The 18,193-nt window shown below is 36.4% G+C and overlaps 1 protein-coding gene across 2 annotated transcripts in view; it reads right to left on the bottom strand.

Annotated features, from left to right (window-relative positions):
* Nucleotides 1–18,193, bottom strand: part of LOC110444856 (probable phospholipid-transporting ATPase IF) — a 114,165-nt gene that overhangs the window by 77,194 nt on the left and 18,778 nt on the right. For both annotated transcript variants that reach the window (XM_021489219.1, XM_021489212.1), the window contains exons 3-5: nucleotides 11,496–11,621; nucleotides 2,003–2,092; nucleotides 817–897 (exon numbers count right to left, since the gene is read on the bottom strand). In XM_021489219.1, coding sequence (XP_021344894.1) covers nucleotides 817–897; nucleotides 2,003–2,092; nucleotides 11,496–11,621 — 297 coding nt within the window. The remainder of the gene's footprint in view (nucleotides 1–816; nucleotides 898–2,002; nucleotides 2,093–11,495; nucleotides 11,622–18,193) is intronic.

The following is an 18,193-nucleotide window of genomic DNA, read 5'->3' as shown; positions in this document are numbered from 1 at the left end:
GTCGTAGATAGTCCTCATAGCTCTGAAATACAAGGAAGGAATAATGATGTCACTGTTACCCTAGTGTAAAATAGAGCTAAAATGTCGTAGATAGTCCTCATAACCCTGAAATACAAGGACGGAATAATGATGTCTGTGTTACCCTAGTGTAAAATAGAGCTAATATGTCGTAGATAGTCCTCATAGCCCTGAAATACAAGGACGGAATAATGATGTCTCTGTTACCCTAGTGTAAAATAGAGCTTAAATGTCGTAGATAGTCCTCATAACCCTGAAATACAAGGACGGAATAATGTTGTCACAGTTACCCTAGTGTAAAATAGAGCTTAAATGTCGTAGATAGTCCTCATAACCCTGAAATACAACGAAGGAATAATGATGTCACAGTTACCTTAGTGTAAAATAGAGCTAAAATGTCGTAGATAATCCCCATAGCCCTGAAATACAAGGACGGAATAATGATGTCTCTGTTACCCTAGTGTGAAATAGAGCTTAAATGTCGTAGATAGTCCTCATAACCCTGAAATACAACGAAGGAATAATGATGTCACAGTTACCTTAGTGTAAAATAGAGCTAAAATGTTGTAGATAATCCCCATAGCCCTAAAATACAAGGAAGGACTAATGATGTCACTGTTACCCTAGTGTAAAATAGAGCTAAAATGTCGTAGATAGTCCCCATAGCCCTGAAATACAAGGACGGAATAATGATGTCACAGTTATCATCGTGTAAAATAGAGATAAAACTGAAAATACATCTTAATTCAAATTGTCAACTGAATTTTCAGAAAATAATTAATATTTGAAAATACTGACCTGTTTTATTGCAGTTACGGAGACAACAAACACTAGAGGGGCTATACTGGTGATCGGGGTGACAGGTGTGTCGATAATCAGCTGAAATAGAAACAAAATGATTTTTTAAACACTCCTCAAAGTGAAATTACTTTGGAGTTGAAAAGAAACAATCATTAATGAATCAATTCGGAGTCTAAATCACGCAAAATAATTAGATCATATTTATGAAATTTTCCATTGAATTAGTATGTACTACAATGTATTACAATATGAACACACTGACACAATATGGAGTATACAATTCAGCAACGTGAGAATTTCCACAACACAAATTATTTGAAAAATTCAAACTTACAGAGACAATAGCGACAAATACGGTACATAAATCAAACATCTTAAATATATAAAATTCATACTTCATGCCAAGTAATATTTAGTTTCCTTTGTTGACCAGTTCATAATAGTACTTCCTGTACATGAGCAGGTGAAATATAGCACCAAATGTCCTGTGCAGGTACCAAACAAACTGTGATGTAACAGTCAAGCTAGTAAAAGGTTCTGGGTGGGTTTTTTCTTTTTTTTCAGAGTTCAACAAAAATCAGTTCTATTGAAAATATATCCATGTACTGTTTATATCCTCCAATAATCCCAGGGGGCCGTTAAATAAATACTACATTCATTAGAGTGTGACAGTGCCTAGGGTCACCCCTCGGATATCACTGTCACCCTTGGTGAAGTGATATATCCGAGGGGTAACCCTAGGTTAACTGTCACACATGAACATATGTAGTGTTTATTTTATACTGAGGAAAATAAAATGGCGGCTGAAACGAACCATAAGCACATCTTCTTGGCACGGTCACTGTTTTGCACTGTCACACACACTGTCACCCGTTGCTAGGGCGTTGGGAAGCACCCTTCCATTGACTCAATGTTAAAGTGAATGTGACTGTGTCTCAAACAATCAGATAAAAGGATTTTCACTAGAGGTATAATTTACATAATCTCTAACTCTAAGAAGGAAGGCAGGATTATTACAGGACAATAAAATATCATTTGTTGGGATTTCTACTGAACTGCAGTAGATATGGGTGGGCTTATTAACAGGCATGGGCTTATTGTTTGATAAATATGGTAACAGCAAAAACTCCACCAGGTTTTTTTATACAAAGATCAATGTTATCATAAATAATGTTTCACATACCTGCACTATGCCAACACACAGGAAGTAGAAATTAGCTATCCTCCGGAACTGTTCAAACAAATTCTTTGGCAGGAAGTTAAATACTGTATACTGCAAGAAATACACAAATATAAAATAATAAGTTTAATATTCAACTAAATCCTATCCATGTATTAGCCAGGATAACTGGTTAAAACGTACTAAGGGCATACACAATTCTTATACAAGAAATACTATTGATTAAATGAAACTGTTTTTTGAAGACCGATTGAAATTTAATTTCACATTTACCTTTTTAATTTCCCCCAACCATAATCGATTAACCTTTTTTTATTTTTGCCTTTGTTTCCATCAAAGAAGATGGACGATTGCAAATTCTGAGATATTGTAAGATATCAGGTCTCCAGCAGGATTTTACACAGGGCAGTGGCGGACCCAGAGATCTATCTGGGGGGTTTCCATGTGGGGAAAAATCGAGGAAAATGGTGAAAATGCATTTTTTAAAGAAAATTCTCGGGGGGGGGGGGGGGGTCCTGAAGCCCAAAAATCCCCTCTGGATCCGCCACTGCATGGCAAATATTCATGAATTTACTGAAAGTACAATCAACATAAACTTTGTTGGTTGAAAAATTTAACATTGAGACAAGAAAATACATCAGAACATGTAAAGGTTTGCAGTATTCTAAACTTATAAAGGGACACTTAAATTAAGATTTAGGGACACTTACATAACTGTTACTGTTTACAGTCATAATACAATAGAATACCTGTTTCAAGTTATCTAACCCTTAGCTGTATCTCCTAATTATAATAGCTTGCTTAGGTTAATAGCCTTGCACCATCAGTAGCTTGCACTAATACCATATAGATCTGGTGGGTTAAACATGACAAATAATAAAGATAATTGTTGACCTGGTATAATATACACAGTCATTCCTGTTGGGCTGTATGTTTGGTGGATGCCAATAGACAGGTCTGAAGATCAATGTCTATAGATATAGTGTTTAATGCATACATGATTGTGCATGCAATGGTGCTGACAAGATATATTACATGCAATACAGGCTTTTTACAATGTGTATTTAGTGTAAAGGTGTGGTTCATGTGTAGCGGAACTGGACTGGGTCGATCGTAGGCGACCAGATAGCTTAATTGTTAGAGCGTCTATCTAGAGTTCGGAGGGTCCCAGGTTCAAACCCTGGTCTGGCCGTGCATTTTTGCTCTCCTGTTACAGTAGTGCCTGTGACCAATCCTTGTTTCAAGCTTCTGGTGTGTGCCTGACAAGGGGATACCCAGACCTGGGTTGTGGATAGTTGTGTCTTCGGGGGCAAACATATTAAAAAAGGGGAAAGTAGTGTGGTAGGTTTTAATTTACATAGGATTAAGGTCGCTTTCAAGCTTCGAGCTAGAGGGAAGTTCCCTTTAGCTCAACGGTAGAGCATCAGGCTGGAGAGCCAAGGGTCGCAGGTTTGAGGCCCAGCGACGGCGCTAACTTTATCACTATTCCTCGTCATATTACACATGTTCATATGTTCGAAAGTCTTTGTCAGGGTGTGGTTATGAGTATAAAGTGCTACTTCTTTATTAAATTAATGTACAAGTGTTATATGCTTTGTAAATTGTGTTACATATTGTATAAAGAAAAGAAAAAACAACGGACTGTTTATCATAAAAGCTGCTCAAAGTCAAAGTCAAAAAGTTTTATTTAGAGTCGGTACATGGTATAACAACACAACATTAGCTCTAAGGAGCTATTAAAACCGACTAACATACAGGACATACACATTGCATAATAAAACAGTTACAAAGTCAATACTTTACTCATACATCACATTTCATTTTCAGCTAGGTTAGCACTATCGTTTGTTAAAAGCACATGTACATTAGTAGCTGTTTAAAATAGCAGATATCAGTCTAAAAACATGGGGTGTAAAAGCATATTTAAAAACCTTGTGTACTTGTATGAGAGTAATAAGTGATGCTATGTTGTTGTGTGGTTTATTATGTAGGTTGTTTGCATGTGACACATTTACATTGTGGTCGGTACCAGCTGTTTATAAGTGTTTTGAATTGCGAAAGTGTTGTTGCTGTTCGAAAGTGGTCTGGCAGAGAATTCCATATTTTTGGTGCTTCAGATCGAAAAGAGTGTTTGCCAAATTTGGTTGTTCTTACTTGTGGTATTGTCTGCTGTGTTGTGGTATCTAAAGGAGTATGGCTTTTGTGTGGTACTGATGAGGTCATGCAGGTATGTGGGTGTTTGTTTGTTTGTAATTTTGTATACTTCGATTGCAAAATTTCTGAGGCGTCAATTTTAAGGGATGGTAATTTTGAGCGGGCCAATAAAACTTCGTATGTACATGTGTGGTCGTCGTATATGAATCTGAGTGCCCTACCTGTATTTTTTCCATTTTTTTTGTGTTTGTTTCGCCACAGAAATGCCATGTGAGGGGACAGAAGTTAAAGTTTAAGAGGATGAATGAGTGATATATAGTGAGTTTGCCTAGTCTGTTTAAGTGTCTGCCTATTCGTTTAAGTACGTTTAATTGTCTAGATGCTTTTTTACAAGTGTTTGAGATGTGTGTATGAAAGTTTAGTTGGAAATCTATGGTGACACCTAGCAATTTCACTTCTGGTTCGCAGTTAATCAAATTGTGCTGTCCTAAACTAAATGTGATATTTTCTTGTTGTGTTTTTTTGCCTTTAGCCATTGCCTGGAATTTGTCTGGATTTGCCTGCATATGGTTGTCTGCGAACCAGTGTATTAGTGCGTCGCTGTCTGCCTGTAGTGCAGATTTGACTATGTCTAGTGAGGAGTGTGCTTTGCTGAGTGTGTTGTCGTCGGCATAGTTGTACAGGTTGCTATGTTCTATTAAATGGAATATGTCGTTGATAAAAATGTTGAAAAGAATAGGGCCTAAAATTGATCCTTGGGGTACCCCCTTGTATAAATTTTGAAATGTGCTAGTGGTTTTGCCAAGTTTGACGCATTGTTTTCTATTACTTAAATAGTCCGAAAGTAAATTTGTTGCCGACTGATCTAAACCATAATTTTGGAGTTTGAGAAGAAGAAGGTTGTGGGGCAAACAGTCAAAGGCCTTTGAGAGATCCATCAGTATGCAGGCTACATACTGATTTTGGTCTAGTGCCATCTTCCAGTCCTTGATGACTCTCAGTAATGCCGTTTGACACCCATATCCTGCTCTAAATGCAGAGAGATAAGGGTGAAAAACGTCATCAAAGAGGTCACTGAGTTGGGAATGTATGGTTCTCTCAAAAACCTTGGAAAGTGCCGGGAGAATGCTGACGGGTCTGTAGTTGCCTTTGTCAAGTGTACTGTTTTTCTTGTGTATTGGTCTGACTTGTGCTGATTTTAGGTTGTCTGGAAAGGTGGAGGTGGATAGGGCGGTATTGACAAGTGTAGTGACTGGTTTAGTGATGTCGGGTTGTGCTTAACCTTAAAATTTAGGCGATATGTTATCATAGCCCATTGCTTTCTTTGGGTTTATTTTGTTAAATTGTTTATGTATGAATTGTTCGTCTACTGGTTTAAATTTGAATTGACTCATTTGAATGTTGTGTTTCTGGTTTTCTGCGATTTTTTGTAAACTAGGGTGGGTATTGTTTATGTCGATGCTGTTTGTACCTATTTCTTTTGCTACGTTAACAAAAAAGTTGTTAAAAAATTCTGCTACTTCTGTTTGCTCATTAACTATTTTCTCTTCATCTAGGACGATGTCAATTTGTTTTTGATTTCCTTTGTTGGTTATAAAAGGTTTAATTGTGTCCCAAAAGTTTTGCGTGTTTTGCCCCCCTGTACATTTGTCTATGAAATAGTGTCTTATTGATTGTTTTCTTAATTTAGTGACCTTATTTCTCTGTTTTCTATAATTTTCCCAGTTGTGGCCTGAACGGTTCGATGTGAATTTGTTGTGTAGCATTTTCTTGTGATATATTTCCTGTCGTAGTTTCTTGTTCATGAAGGGTGCTTGATTTATTCGTGGTTTTCTCTTTTTCATTGGTGCGTGCTTGTCTATTATGCGTGTTAGTGTGTTGCTGAATTGGTTGTAAGCCGTGTTTATGTTTTCGTGTTTGGCTATGTCGTCAAGTTTTGCATTATATAGGTCGTTATGAAAATTTTCGATATTAAAATGTTTAAAACTTCTGTACGACATCCATTCCTGTTTTCTCACAGTGATCTTACTCCGTAGTTGAACTGCAATAATATTATGTACATCGCTGACTCCTGTATCAAAGTTACAAATTTTACCTGTTAGATTTGGTTTGTTTGTCAAAATTACATCGATAAGGCTAGGTTCTGTGTTTTTAGGATGACAGGTTGGGGCTTTCACAAGATTTGATAAGTCAAAAATATCACATACATTTTGTAATGGGTTTCCTTTATCAGATAACAAATCATAGTTGATGTCACCTATAACCATCAGATTGTCATATTTCGTGGAACAGCGGTCAAAAGTCTTACAAAAGTCTTCTGTGAATGTGTTTTCTTTCATGCTAGGAGGTCTATAGACTCCTTGAATTAACTATTTCAAATTATTTAATGATAGTTCAACTGAAATTGATTCTATGTCCTGAAAATCTATGTATTTTACCAGGTGTCCTGGTAAGTCCGAACGTAGATATGCTGCAATTCTGCCGCCATGAGAATTTCTATCGGCTCTCCACAGGTGGTAGTTATTTACGCTAAATTGTGCATCAGGAAAGCTATCGTCTATTTTGGTTTCCGATAAGAATAGGAGATCAACTGTATAGTTTGCTAGTAGTTCATGTACCTGATCAAATTTGTGTCGCAGACTATTTATGTTGAGATATGCACACAAGAAGTTTGATGGATGTTTTTTCCTGGCATCATGAAGTTCTTGAAACACGGAAGGAGAAGGGAGATCACTCTCGTCGACAGGCGCGTTTGAGTGGTTTCTAATTATAAAGGGGAGGTCACTCTCGTTGGTGTTGTTGTCGAAATCAATGTTTATTTCATTTTCGATGTTGGATTTTACACATGTTTTGCAGTTCCACTGGAATTCACCTTTTTGTTGGAATTCAAGGTATAGTTTTGGGGATATGTTGTTGCATTTTATATGAGACCAAAGTTCACAGGTATCGCACGACATTGCTCTGTGTTTTTTTGCAACAGATTTGTTACAAACACTACATGGAGTTTGGATTGGTCCTGGATTTGGACACTGGCCGCAGAGTTGTATATTTACAATCATTAGGTACGATGTACAAGATGGGCTGTACTTGTAATAAAGTGTTGTCGATCGGGTTCGTTGTTGATGTCCGCCATATCCGTCATGGTCACGGTGGTCCGACTGACCGCTGGTCACTGGACAAAGTTTTTCGAGTACCGAGTCATATTTTGGTATCAACTTTAGATTGGTGCTGGCATAAAAACCCAGATCTTCTACTTGCACCTTTTCAATTACATGATGGTCAATTTTCGTTGGGTAGAAACGAGAAAAGAGGCCGAAAATCAACAGGAGAAAATTTATACCTGCCATCTGATCCATTTATAAAAATCTTCATTTCGGTTCAGATATCCGCATTCCATTGTATAATGGAACAAGAGGCCCAGAGGGCCTGTATCGCTCACCTGAATATGTTTAAAATAATTTGTATGAAGTAAAGATATAGCACTCCATGGTAGGTGCTGTAAGTACATATGAAATTTCAGAAAGATCCATCCAGTACTTGAAATATAGCGAGAAACTTCAAACAGAGCCCCACCCCTATGCCCCTAGGGGGTCATACCCACCGTTTATACAAAATTGAGTCTCCTTGGCCCAAGGATGCTCCAGACTAAATAAGGATAAAATCCAGTCATTCGTACAGAAGAAGGTATTTGAAGAATTTGCTATGTTTCCCCTATCGGGCCCACCCTTCTGCCCCCAGGGAGCCACACTCACTGTTTATACAAAATTGAGTCCCTTAATTTTGCCCAAGATCCTCCAGACCAAATTGGGAAGAAATCCCTTCATCCCTATGGTAGAAGAACGATTTTAAAGGTTTTACCTCTATTTCCCCTATTGGGCCCCGCCTCTCTGCCTCCAGGGGGTCAGACACACTGTTTATACAAAAGTTGTTCCCTTTTACCTAAGGATGCTTCATACCAAATTTGGACAAAATCCTATCATTCCTACAGAAGATGAAGGATTTGCTATGTTTTTACCCTATTAGGCCCCGCCCCTCAGCCCCCAGGGGGGTAAGACCCACTGTTTATACAAAATTTGTTCCCCTTCACCCTAGGATGCTCCACAACAAATATGGACTAAATCCTTTCATTCCTACAGAAGAAGAAGGATTTTAAAGAATAATTTGCTATGTTTCCCCTATTGGGCCCTGCCCCTAAGGCCCCTGGGGGGGCCAGACCCACGGTTTATACAAAATAGGTTCCCCTTTACCCAAGGATGCTTCAGACCAAATATGGAACAAATCCTTTCATTCCTACAGAAGAAGAAGGATTTTAAAGAATTTGTTATATTTCCCCTATTGGGCAACGCCCCTCCGCCCCCAGGGGGGTAAAACCCACGGTTTATACAAAATTTGTTCCCCTTTACCATAGGATGCTCCACACCAAATATGGACTGAATCCTTTCATTCCTACAGAAGAAGAAGGATTTTAAAGAATAATTTGCTATGTTTCCCCTATTGGGCCCTGCCCCTTAGGCCCCTGGGGGGGCCAGACCCAAGGTTTATACAAAATAGGTTCCCCTTTACCCAAGGATGCTTCAGACCAAATATGGAACAAATCCTTTCATTCCTGCAGAAGAAGAAGGATTTTAAAGAATAATTTGCTATGTTTCCCCTATTGGGCCCTGCCCCTAAGGCCCCTGGGGGGGCCAGACCCAAGGTCTATACAAAATAGGTTCCCCTTTACCCAAGGATGCTTCAGACCAAATATGGGACAAATCCTTTCATTCCTACAGAAGAAGAAGGATTTCAAAGAATTTACTATGTTTCCCCTATTGGGCCCCAGCCTCAGGCCCATGGGGGGCCAGACCCACCATTATACAAAATTGGTTCCCCTTCACCCAAGGATGCTTCATGCCAAATATGGACCAAATCCATTCATTCCTACAGAAGAAGAAGGATTTTAAAGAATTTGTTATATGTCCCCTATTTGGCCACGCCCCTCAGCCCCCAGGGGGGAAAGACACACCGTTTATACAAAATTGGTTCCCCTTCATCCAAGGATGCTTCATGCCAAATATGGAACAAATCCATTCATTCCTACAGAAGAAGAAGGATTTTAAAGAATTTGTTATATTTCCCATATTGGGCCATGCCCCTCAGCCCCCAGGGGGGTCAGACACCCCGTTTATACAAAATTGGTTCCCCTTCACCCAAGAATGCTTCAGACCAAATATGGACCAAATCCTTTCATTCCTACAGAAGAAGAAGGATTTTAAAGAATTTACTATGTTTCCCCTATTGGGCCCCACCCCTCAGGCCCATGGGGGGCCAGACCCACTGTTTATACAAAATTGGTTCCCCTTCACCCAAGGATGCTTCATGTTAAATATGGAACAAATCCTTTTATTCCTACAGAAGAAGAAGGTTTTTTAAGAATTTGCTATATTTCCCCTATTGGGCCCCGCTCCTCAGCCCCCAGGGGGGCCAGACCGACCATTTATACAAAATTGGTTCCCCTTCACCCAAGGAAGCTTCTGACCAAATATTGAACAAATCTTTTCATTCCTACAGAAGAAGAAGGATTTTAAAAAAATTGTTATATTTCCCCTATTGGGCCACGCCCCTCAGCCCCCAGGGGGGCAAGACCCACCATTTATACAAAATTTGTTCCCCTTCCCCAAAGAATTTGACTAAATTTTGTCAAAATCTTCTCAGTCGTTCATGACTATTAGTGTTTTAAGGAAAAGTTGACGGACGGACGACGGATGGACAGACGGACGACGGACGTTGCGGTATGGCATAAGCTCACCATGGTCCTTCGGACCAGGTGAGCTAAAAACAATAACAACAAACAGACAGAAATGACTTTTTGACGAAGCAATAAAGATCTGTACTTTCTTTCGACCAGATCAAGTATTGACCTTTTGAGTGTTTACCTGTACTGAGGACAACAGGTGAGTTAATTATCAAACAACACATGTACATCTCCTTTGACGTTTATCACTGAAATATTCATGGCAAGTTTGTGTGTCTAACAGGACAGCTCTACCTGTGTAACTGTAATCAATATAGCTGTCTGTTATACCTGTTGTAAGGTTATCAACATAAAGCTATATACATGTATATCAGGACCGGATGATAATGGTCACCATAAACTTACCGCCCTCTTCTATAGCCAATGTGTGATAATTTTATGTGTTATATGTGTATTTTACAACATAACGATGTTTAAGGATTCAGAAAATTTTGAAAAATTGAAATATCTTATTTTCTTCAGTAATGAAACTTTTTTTTATTAGTCATGTTATTTTTCATTTTTCTCAATCCAGTTATTAAAAGTTTGAAGTGTCCAGACTACTAATGTTGCACTTCCTTATTTTATAAATAATGTACAGAAAGTCACCACAGGAGGGGCTATAGAGACCATGAAAATTCAGGAATGAGGTGGTTGGTGGTAAAATTTTTGATTTGTAGGATGTAGAGGGAGACTTAATTATAAGCTGGGATGCGGTGGAGGCTTAAAAACTAGGGTAGAGGGTGAAGATTGTAATAAAGTGGAGTTTTTGGAGGAGGTGTAGAAACTGATGGTAGGGGAAAGTTGGAGGATATGATAAAGATTTCAATCTACAAAATAAGGCGGGGCTGGTAGTTTTGATGGTGTGGCAATACTGTGAGGGAAGTTTCAATTTAAAAATTTCAACTGTGGTGGTGATATATGTTGGAGGCGATGAAGTGGTAGGAATGATAGGCCATGGAGGTTTTAATTTAAGAACTCCAATGGGGAGTTTGGAGACTTACTGGGGAATGGAAGGACTTAAATAGAGAATGAGGGACTTAAATGGGGAGTGGGAGGACTTTAATGGGGAGTGAGAGGACTTTAATGGGGAGTGGGGGGACTTTGATGGGGAGTGGGGGACTTTAATGGGGAGTGGGGGGACTTTAATGGGGAGTGAGGTACTTAATGGGGAGTGGGGGACTTTAATTGGGAGTGGGGGTACTTTAATGGGGAGCTTTGGGTGGGGACTTTAATAGACATGTATGCATGGTGGTTAAGGTACGGGGGATGTAACAGAGGATGTCAGGTTGAAATTTGAAGACATGGGATGTGGATAATGAATGGGGTAGTGATGAGATGGTCATGTTTGAGAGGTACAAGGCTGGAAATGGTGGTGGATATGATGGATGGTGGGGGATTGGTTACTTCAGAGCCTCAATGNGGGGGGTGGAGAGAGAGAGAGTTAAAAGTTGTCAGATCTGTTTAAATTTTAAGAACAGGGGGTTAACGTTTAAGATGGTGAAGCGATTCCCTGTATGGGTGTTTTATAGACTGAGGAAGTAGTCCTATACACACTGTGACTCTTACCTTAGATGATATGACCCTGTTGTTGGGAAACCTCTGTGTATGGAGCACAGACACATCTTCCCCAGGGAACGGTGTGTTACCAACATACACCTTTCTGTCTGATAGAGCTGGCTTCTTCACACATCCCTGTCACAGAATAAAATCATATTAATATAAACATCGTTGTCACATAAATACTGTTGTCGATAAACAAGGTTATCACAGAAACATTGTTGTCATAGTAGCATTGTTGTCATAGAAACACTGTTGTCATAGAAACATTATTGTCACAGAAACATTGTTGTCATAGAAACATTATTGTCACAGAAACATTGTTGTGATATACTAGTAAACATTATTGTCACAGAAACATTATTGTCACAGAAACATTGATGTCACATAAACATTATTTTCATAGAAACAGTATTGTCACATACATATATTAATTGTTATTAATAAACACCTCAGGTGCCCATATATACACAAGACATTTCTGTATTTCATTAACAAAACCAGTACAGCTTTAAAGATTGAATCCTTCATTTGTGACTGTATAATGTACAGTCAATTTTATATCCATTGGTAGTTTCAGGTTACTAGTGTAAAACTCTTGACACAAAAAATATATACTTGACCTGAATATTGCATTTTAACTGAACCTCATTAAATATTCATATAGGACTTTGGCCTGATAATCAACATTTTGTGACCTCTGATCTGCAAGTATTCAACCTTTGACCTTAGTTAAACAATAACATTATGTAACCTTATAATCAATATATGTATTAAACCTTGACTGAAACATTATCAATATGCAATCTCAATAAAAAATATATCTCACCCTGACCTAAACATTGATTATGTATAACCCCACTTATTACAATGTTTTCAATATTAACCCTGGAATAAGTCACCAGACCTCATTAATTAATCTATGTACTTGGTATTGATTTGAACATTAGCACAGACGATATTATATTTTAAATCACCATTATTTTTATAAGACATGAATTTTAAAAACGATTTGCAAAAAGATTCAATGCTGAATTCAAATATATCACAATTTTATTTCAGTCTCTTTTAAAAAAGCTTTTAATTAACATGTTATCAATTATTAACAAATTCACATCAAATATTCATGAAAAATTCATTTAAAGAAAACCACTGACAACAACAGCAAACACAAGAGCACACAAAAATGATATAATTCCTGAACTCATTCACCCCTGAAGACACATGTGAACTCTTCCAATCCAAGGGTTGGAATAGTTCATTATGAAATTTCAGGGGTGAATGAGTTAACAGTAAATGAGTAAAAAAAACTTACAAGCACTATCCCCCACTTGTGTGAGTAATAGGGACATCCTGCCTAGCCCTATCATCACATTTTCACTACTTAATTAGAGACTTACAATTATAAAAAAAATCTTCCAACTTTTGTACTTTATACCCTTCATTTAATTCTAAATCTGAGGGTCTAATCCTAAATCTGAGGGTCTAGATCCTCATATTACATTGACTTAAGTTCCCTGTCTTTTAATCCTGTTATCTAGTGGAAAAGCATGCTACACATACTTGGCATACAATTTTGCTTACTTAAGTACAATTAAATCCCTAATTTCCTGATTCTAGAACCCTACTAGAAGTACCATAAGGAAGAAAGGGACTAGTAATCTTGGTGGACTATGATGTGTCAAAAATACATCTTTGTCACAATTACACCAGAATATCAACACAACAGAACCAAACTCAGAAATATTCTCATCCTCGATACTTTAGGGTTAGCTCACTAATACGCTCTCTTCACCCCTGGAATATGTCATAGCAAAATTGAAGGCACGCGGCTAGGGTAAAAAAACCTCTGACCAATCTCTAGGCTGATACCCGTCATGGAGATACAGAGAGACGACACCCGACTTAAAAGCCATTTAATTTTACTGTTACATGACCAACAGATCCTTTTAATTTTGCTATGACATATTCCAAGGGTGCAGAGAGCGAAAGTAAGCGTAACCCCTGGAGTATTGGGGATGAAACATTCTAAAACAAACCGTTTCTTTCAGTTTAAAAAAAAAGAGTTTTTGCAGTCATTTTAATTATGCTACGGAAACCTTCAAATATCCGGCTGTGTGTTCCACTCATAAAGTTAGGCATGAAGACTTTTATTAAAAAGGTGGAAACTTTTAAGCCAGTGGTTTAAGTTCAGTTGATTGAGACACTTTCTTCAATGGTGTTGGGTCATCATGATCATAATATCTGTTTGCTTCACAAACTTGTGTTTGGTCATATATATATGTAACATAAAGATTATGGCAGATTTATAAACATAGTATGTGTGGGTCAAAGACAATTGTCCCTTTATAATTGTAAAATCACTGGTGTTCGTGTTTGTTTGCCGAGAGGGTAAGTACACAATGTCCAGTTATAAAACCAAACTGGATGGACATGTACATTTTGTATATTAGCAGAGATATTTCTTGACCTTGTAAGCAATAAAGAAAACTGGATTCTCCCATCAATGTATGTGTAGTTTTGACTGGATGTTGAATTGGTAATTATATATAATGGTAGGAAGCACTTTTAATCAAAATTAAAAGGACTAGGAAGGAAAATATTTTTTGTAAAATTGATATATATATATATAGGATCTTACATGAGTTTCCATTTCATGAGATTTATGAAGCGATCGAGTCTAAGAATTTTTCAATTTAGTGCTCGAGCCTCTGGCGAACTAAAATGAAAAATTTGTGACGAGTTTCATAAATTTCATATGAACTGAAAACAAGTGTAAGATCCTTTTTATCACATTATCAAGATTTGTGGCATTTATTAGTGTAAAACGACAATTTTCATACAACATTGAAATGTAAAAAGCCGCCATTTTGACTCAAGTACGTAAGTCTATGACGTCAGGTACTTGTCCTAGGCATGATGTCACAATCGAAACAATTGAAACTTACAACCAATCACAGGGCTGATAGGTCATATTACAAAATACGCAAAAAAATATGACACTGGTATCTTCACTGGATAACACAGTACATTATGTGATAAAATAAGCAGTGATATGGTTTGCCTTGCAAAATTTTATTTTGTTTAACTGAAATTTTGGTTAAGATATGAAGATTTTTATTAACAGTTAAAACCAAGAGGATTTTGTTGATTTGATGGAAATATAAACAGCCTTTGATTTTCTGACCTTAAACATTTTTTTTGGTAATTAAGACATTTAGCTCGAAGGGTTTTTACTTGGACCAATAGACCATTTGTTTACGGTTATGGAAAAAATGTCCTTGATCAAAATTATGACCAGTCTTTATCAAATTTAAATACAATGAACCCATTAATTACATTACATATCAATTAAGGTTTCAAGAAATTACACTATGTAGGTCTATTCACTATTGAAGGAAAGAGTTTAAATTTACTTCCATACAGATATGTCATCAGATTTAAAAACAAACATATATTTATTAAAGTGCTTTACATCAGAGGTTAATTTTAAATGATGTTGACACATCTTTGTTCCAGTATTTTACAACTTCAAAGTGATATCACAATCAAAACAGCTATATCCTTGAGGCAAGTAGTTGAATGCTTGCCATCATTCGATCCATCATCCTTTGCTTAAGTGTGGGCTTCAGGGATTACTCCAGTTGGCTAAGCATAGTCAACTATTAACCATCTGGATTTCATTCAAATGTGTTGATATTTTTCTAGTCATTTTGAAATTGTTGCTTTTACATGCAATAATAAATCTAAATGTGGTTGGGACCTGCCAACACGAAATCACTTGATAAAGAAATACAATTTAGAGTGGGTGGATCTATATCTAAATAAACCATTGATAAACAGATGAATCAGTTCTACAGTCCAGGATATCAACACGGTTAAACGATTACAGACTGAGAGTTGACAATGTAAATGAGATACACATCAAAAAAAATCATAGAACAGTAAGGTCAAAATCTAGCACATATGCCTGAGGACCAGCATTATTGCACAACATTACATGTACAGTGGTGAGCCTACACTACTATATAGCCTGTTACAATATTATCACTGTACATATGTATATCCACTTTTCATTCCAACTTTGCTGCTGTACACTCTCCAAATTTCTGTTAATTGATTATCACTTATTAAGGAGGGAGACTCCTGATTTTGGTCCCCTAAATTTAGTATATTTGCTTAACTATTCCTATATTCTAAAATCTAATGATTTCATCTGAATTAACAACTCCACATATGTCACTTTGAATGGTTATTTTGCATCTAGGGTCAGGGGGACACACATTTTATTTGTATTTTGATTTTGAACATGAAGAATCTCTTCCATGGAAATATCAAATGTTTGGCAGGTATGTTAATTATTAAAGGTTATGTGTGAACTTAATTATAGACACAAGCAAAAATGGTTTTGTAATCTATATTTAGACGGCAGAAAAATCTCAGTGCAATACAACCTAAAATAATTAGTGTATAATATATCACCAACCATTTTCTTGCCGACACAGACTTAAAAGTTTTCGAGTCATAAATTAAAATAATTTATTTTTTAATTTGCGTACCAGTAACAAACAGGAAGCAAACTGAACCCCATTATTTAAATTTGGTCGTGACTCATGAGTTATCAACACTCTAAAATATTTACTGAAATGTTGGGGAGGAAAACATCAAAAAAAAAATTATTTTGCTATCAAGCTAAAATGCTGACCCTAAACTTCTTTATTTCTCTGAAAGGTTAAAAACTGTAATTATTCAGATTTCATAATCAAGTTAATACATTTCCAAAATTAAAACCTAGCATAATTGACTTTTAAGTCTTAAAGAATATATATATATATAACAAAATACTTTTTTGGAAATTATCTAATAGATCTAAAACTTGTCCTGGTCATTTCACAACATGCCACATCATAAACAAGAGAAATATTATCATTATTATTATAATCAATTCACTTACCTGAAAGGTGTAAGGAGTTAAAACACAGGCACAGGAAGAATGCTCAGATGAAAAAGTACCATACTGAGACATAGAGATGCTCAATTATTTCTGAACTAAAGCTGAGCAAATTTTGGAGACCATATATGTCACTTAAATTGTACATGTGTATCATCCGATTTTATTTTACATTCACGTGGAAGCTCTTGGTTGGCGCTTGCAGAGAACAGACATTTTTTTCAATTGAAAATAATATCTACTTCCTCAAATAAACCTTGCTACACTTTATATCGACAGGTGGCTTTGTGGTATTGTATATTATGTACAAGCATGCTCTTTAACTCCCCGTTCCTGACGTGGCACTGTTATCAATGTTATTAGCAAACTGTGCATGCTTACAAAAACGAAAAGATACCCTGAAAATGGTGTATGTGTACATGTTCATCAGATAAATACATAAAATAATAATAATAATAATCTTAATCTATTTTATTTGTCACATATAATTCACAACTAAAAAATTCCTTCATTTATTCAGAATACATAATATAAACAGTGTTTTTGTTACCTAAATTTTACAACAAACTGTTTACTTAATGAATTAGGAAAATATAGCATAATTTGTATTTAAATTGGGAAAATATTCTTAGGATTTTGGTCATTTTGGGAAAATAAGGCACTTTTTATCTAAGGGAAACAGCCTGTATTTGGCAGTAAAACTGCACAAAAACATTACTGATAAAATAACATATTCAAGTACATATTAAGTGATATTATAAACTTTCCTATTGATGCTAGCAACACTGTTTATTGTTCATGTTAATAAGAGTGATTTATCAAAAGGGGTATAATAGGCCAGTTAATTAGGATAATTGATTGCGGGCAAGTATCCTTTAATATGTTTGATATGGTATACACATGACCATGAGTTAATGCTAATTAGCATACGGTAACCTTTACATGATATAGTATTTCTTAAGATGATGTAACATGGGCTAACACTTAAGCACTAGTTACAGGGAAGTAGGCAATAGAAAGTCTGTATCATGATCAAGTGTTCCAAGAATTTAGGTTCTACCCATGCATGCACAGAATTTTCTTCTGAGAAAAGAAAATACATATATGCATGTTTTTAGAAACAAGAGATGGTGGGCTAAAAATAGGAACATATACTGCATTTGTTACATATAATACTGCAGATACAATTTGATTTTTCAGTGGAAAACCAGGACTTCACTTAGGAAAATTTTACAACAATAAATGCTGTTGTGTTTTTTACTTTACAGTTTTTGTGTTAACACCTTAATAAAAATAGCTGTCATATGTCAAAATGAAAAATTTTGATTTCACTTTTAAGATTGAAAATATATGAGTTTGTCATACACGGGATTTGTTAAGAATATGTGGATATGGCAAATGTGTTTCATCGACTACAGCGTTTCTTGTTTACTGTGCAGAATTTCTAAGAAGAAAGCCAAATAGCTGTGGTTCCTGTTTCCTGACCGACCCTATTGGACCTATTTGACCCTAATATATTTTAATTTTTTTCAGTCACTATTATGCATTTATTAGCCATGTAATTGTTTGAAGTGTATATATGCATTTTAATTTCCTATGCATTTTATTAGTCTTGTCTCATGGTCAGTGTCAGAGTATTAATTGAAGATAGTAGCTAATTATAAGTAGCCATAGATAATTGTGGTTATGATATTGGTTACAATTGGGATCTGTAGATTTGTGTGACTGTAGTCTAGTTGTGTGTGTGTGTGGGGGG

The sequence above is a fragment of the Mizuhopecten yessoensis genome, unplaced genomic scaffold, assembly GCF_002113885.1.
Source record: "Mizuhopecten yessoensis strain PY_sf001 unplaced genomic scaffold, ASM211388v2 scaffold2065, whole genome shotgun sequence".
In the NCBI taxonomy this organism is placed as follows: domain Eukaryota; kingdom Metazoa; phylum Mollusca; class Bivalvia; order Pectinida; family Pectinidae; genus Mizuhopecten; species Mizuhopecten yessoensis.
Note: the sequence above shows the minus strand (reverse complement) of the source record. Positions and strands in the feature narration are given on the sequence as shown.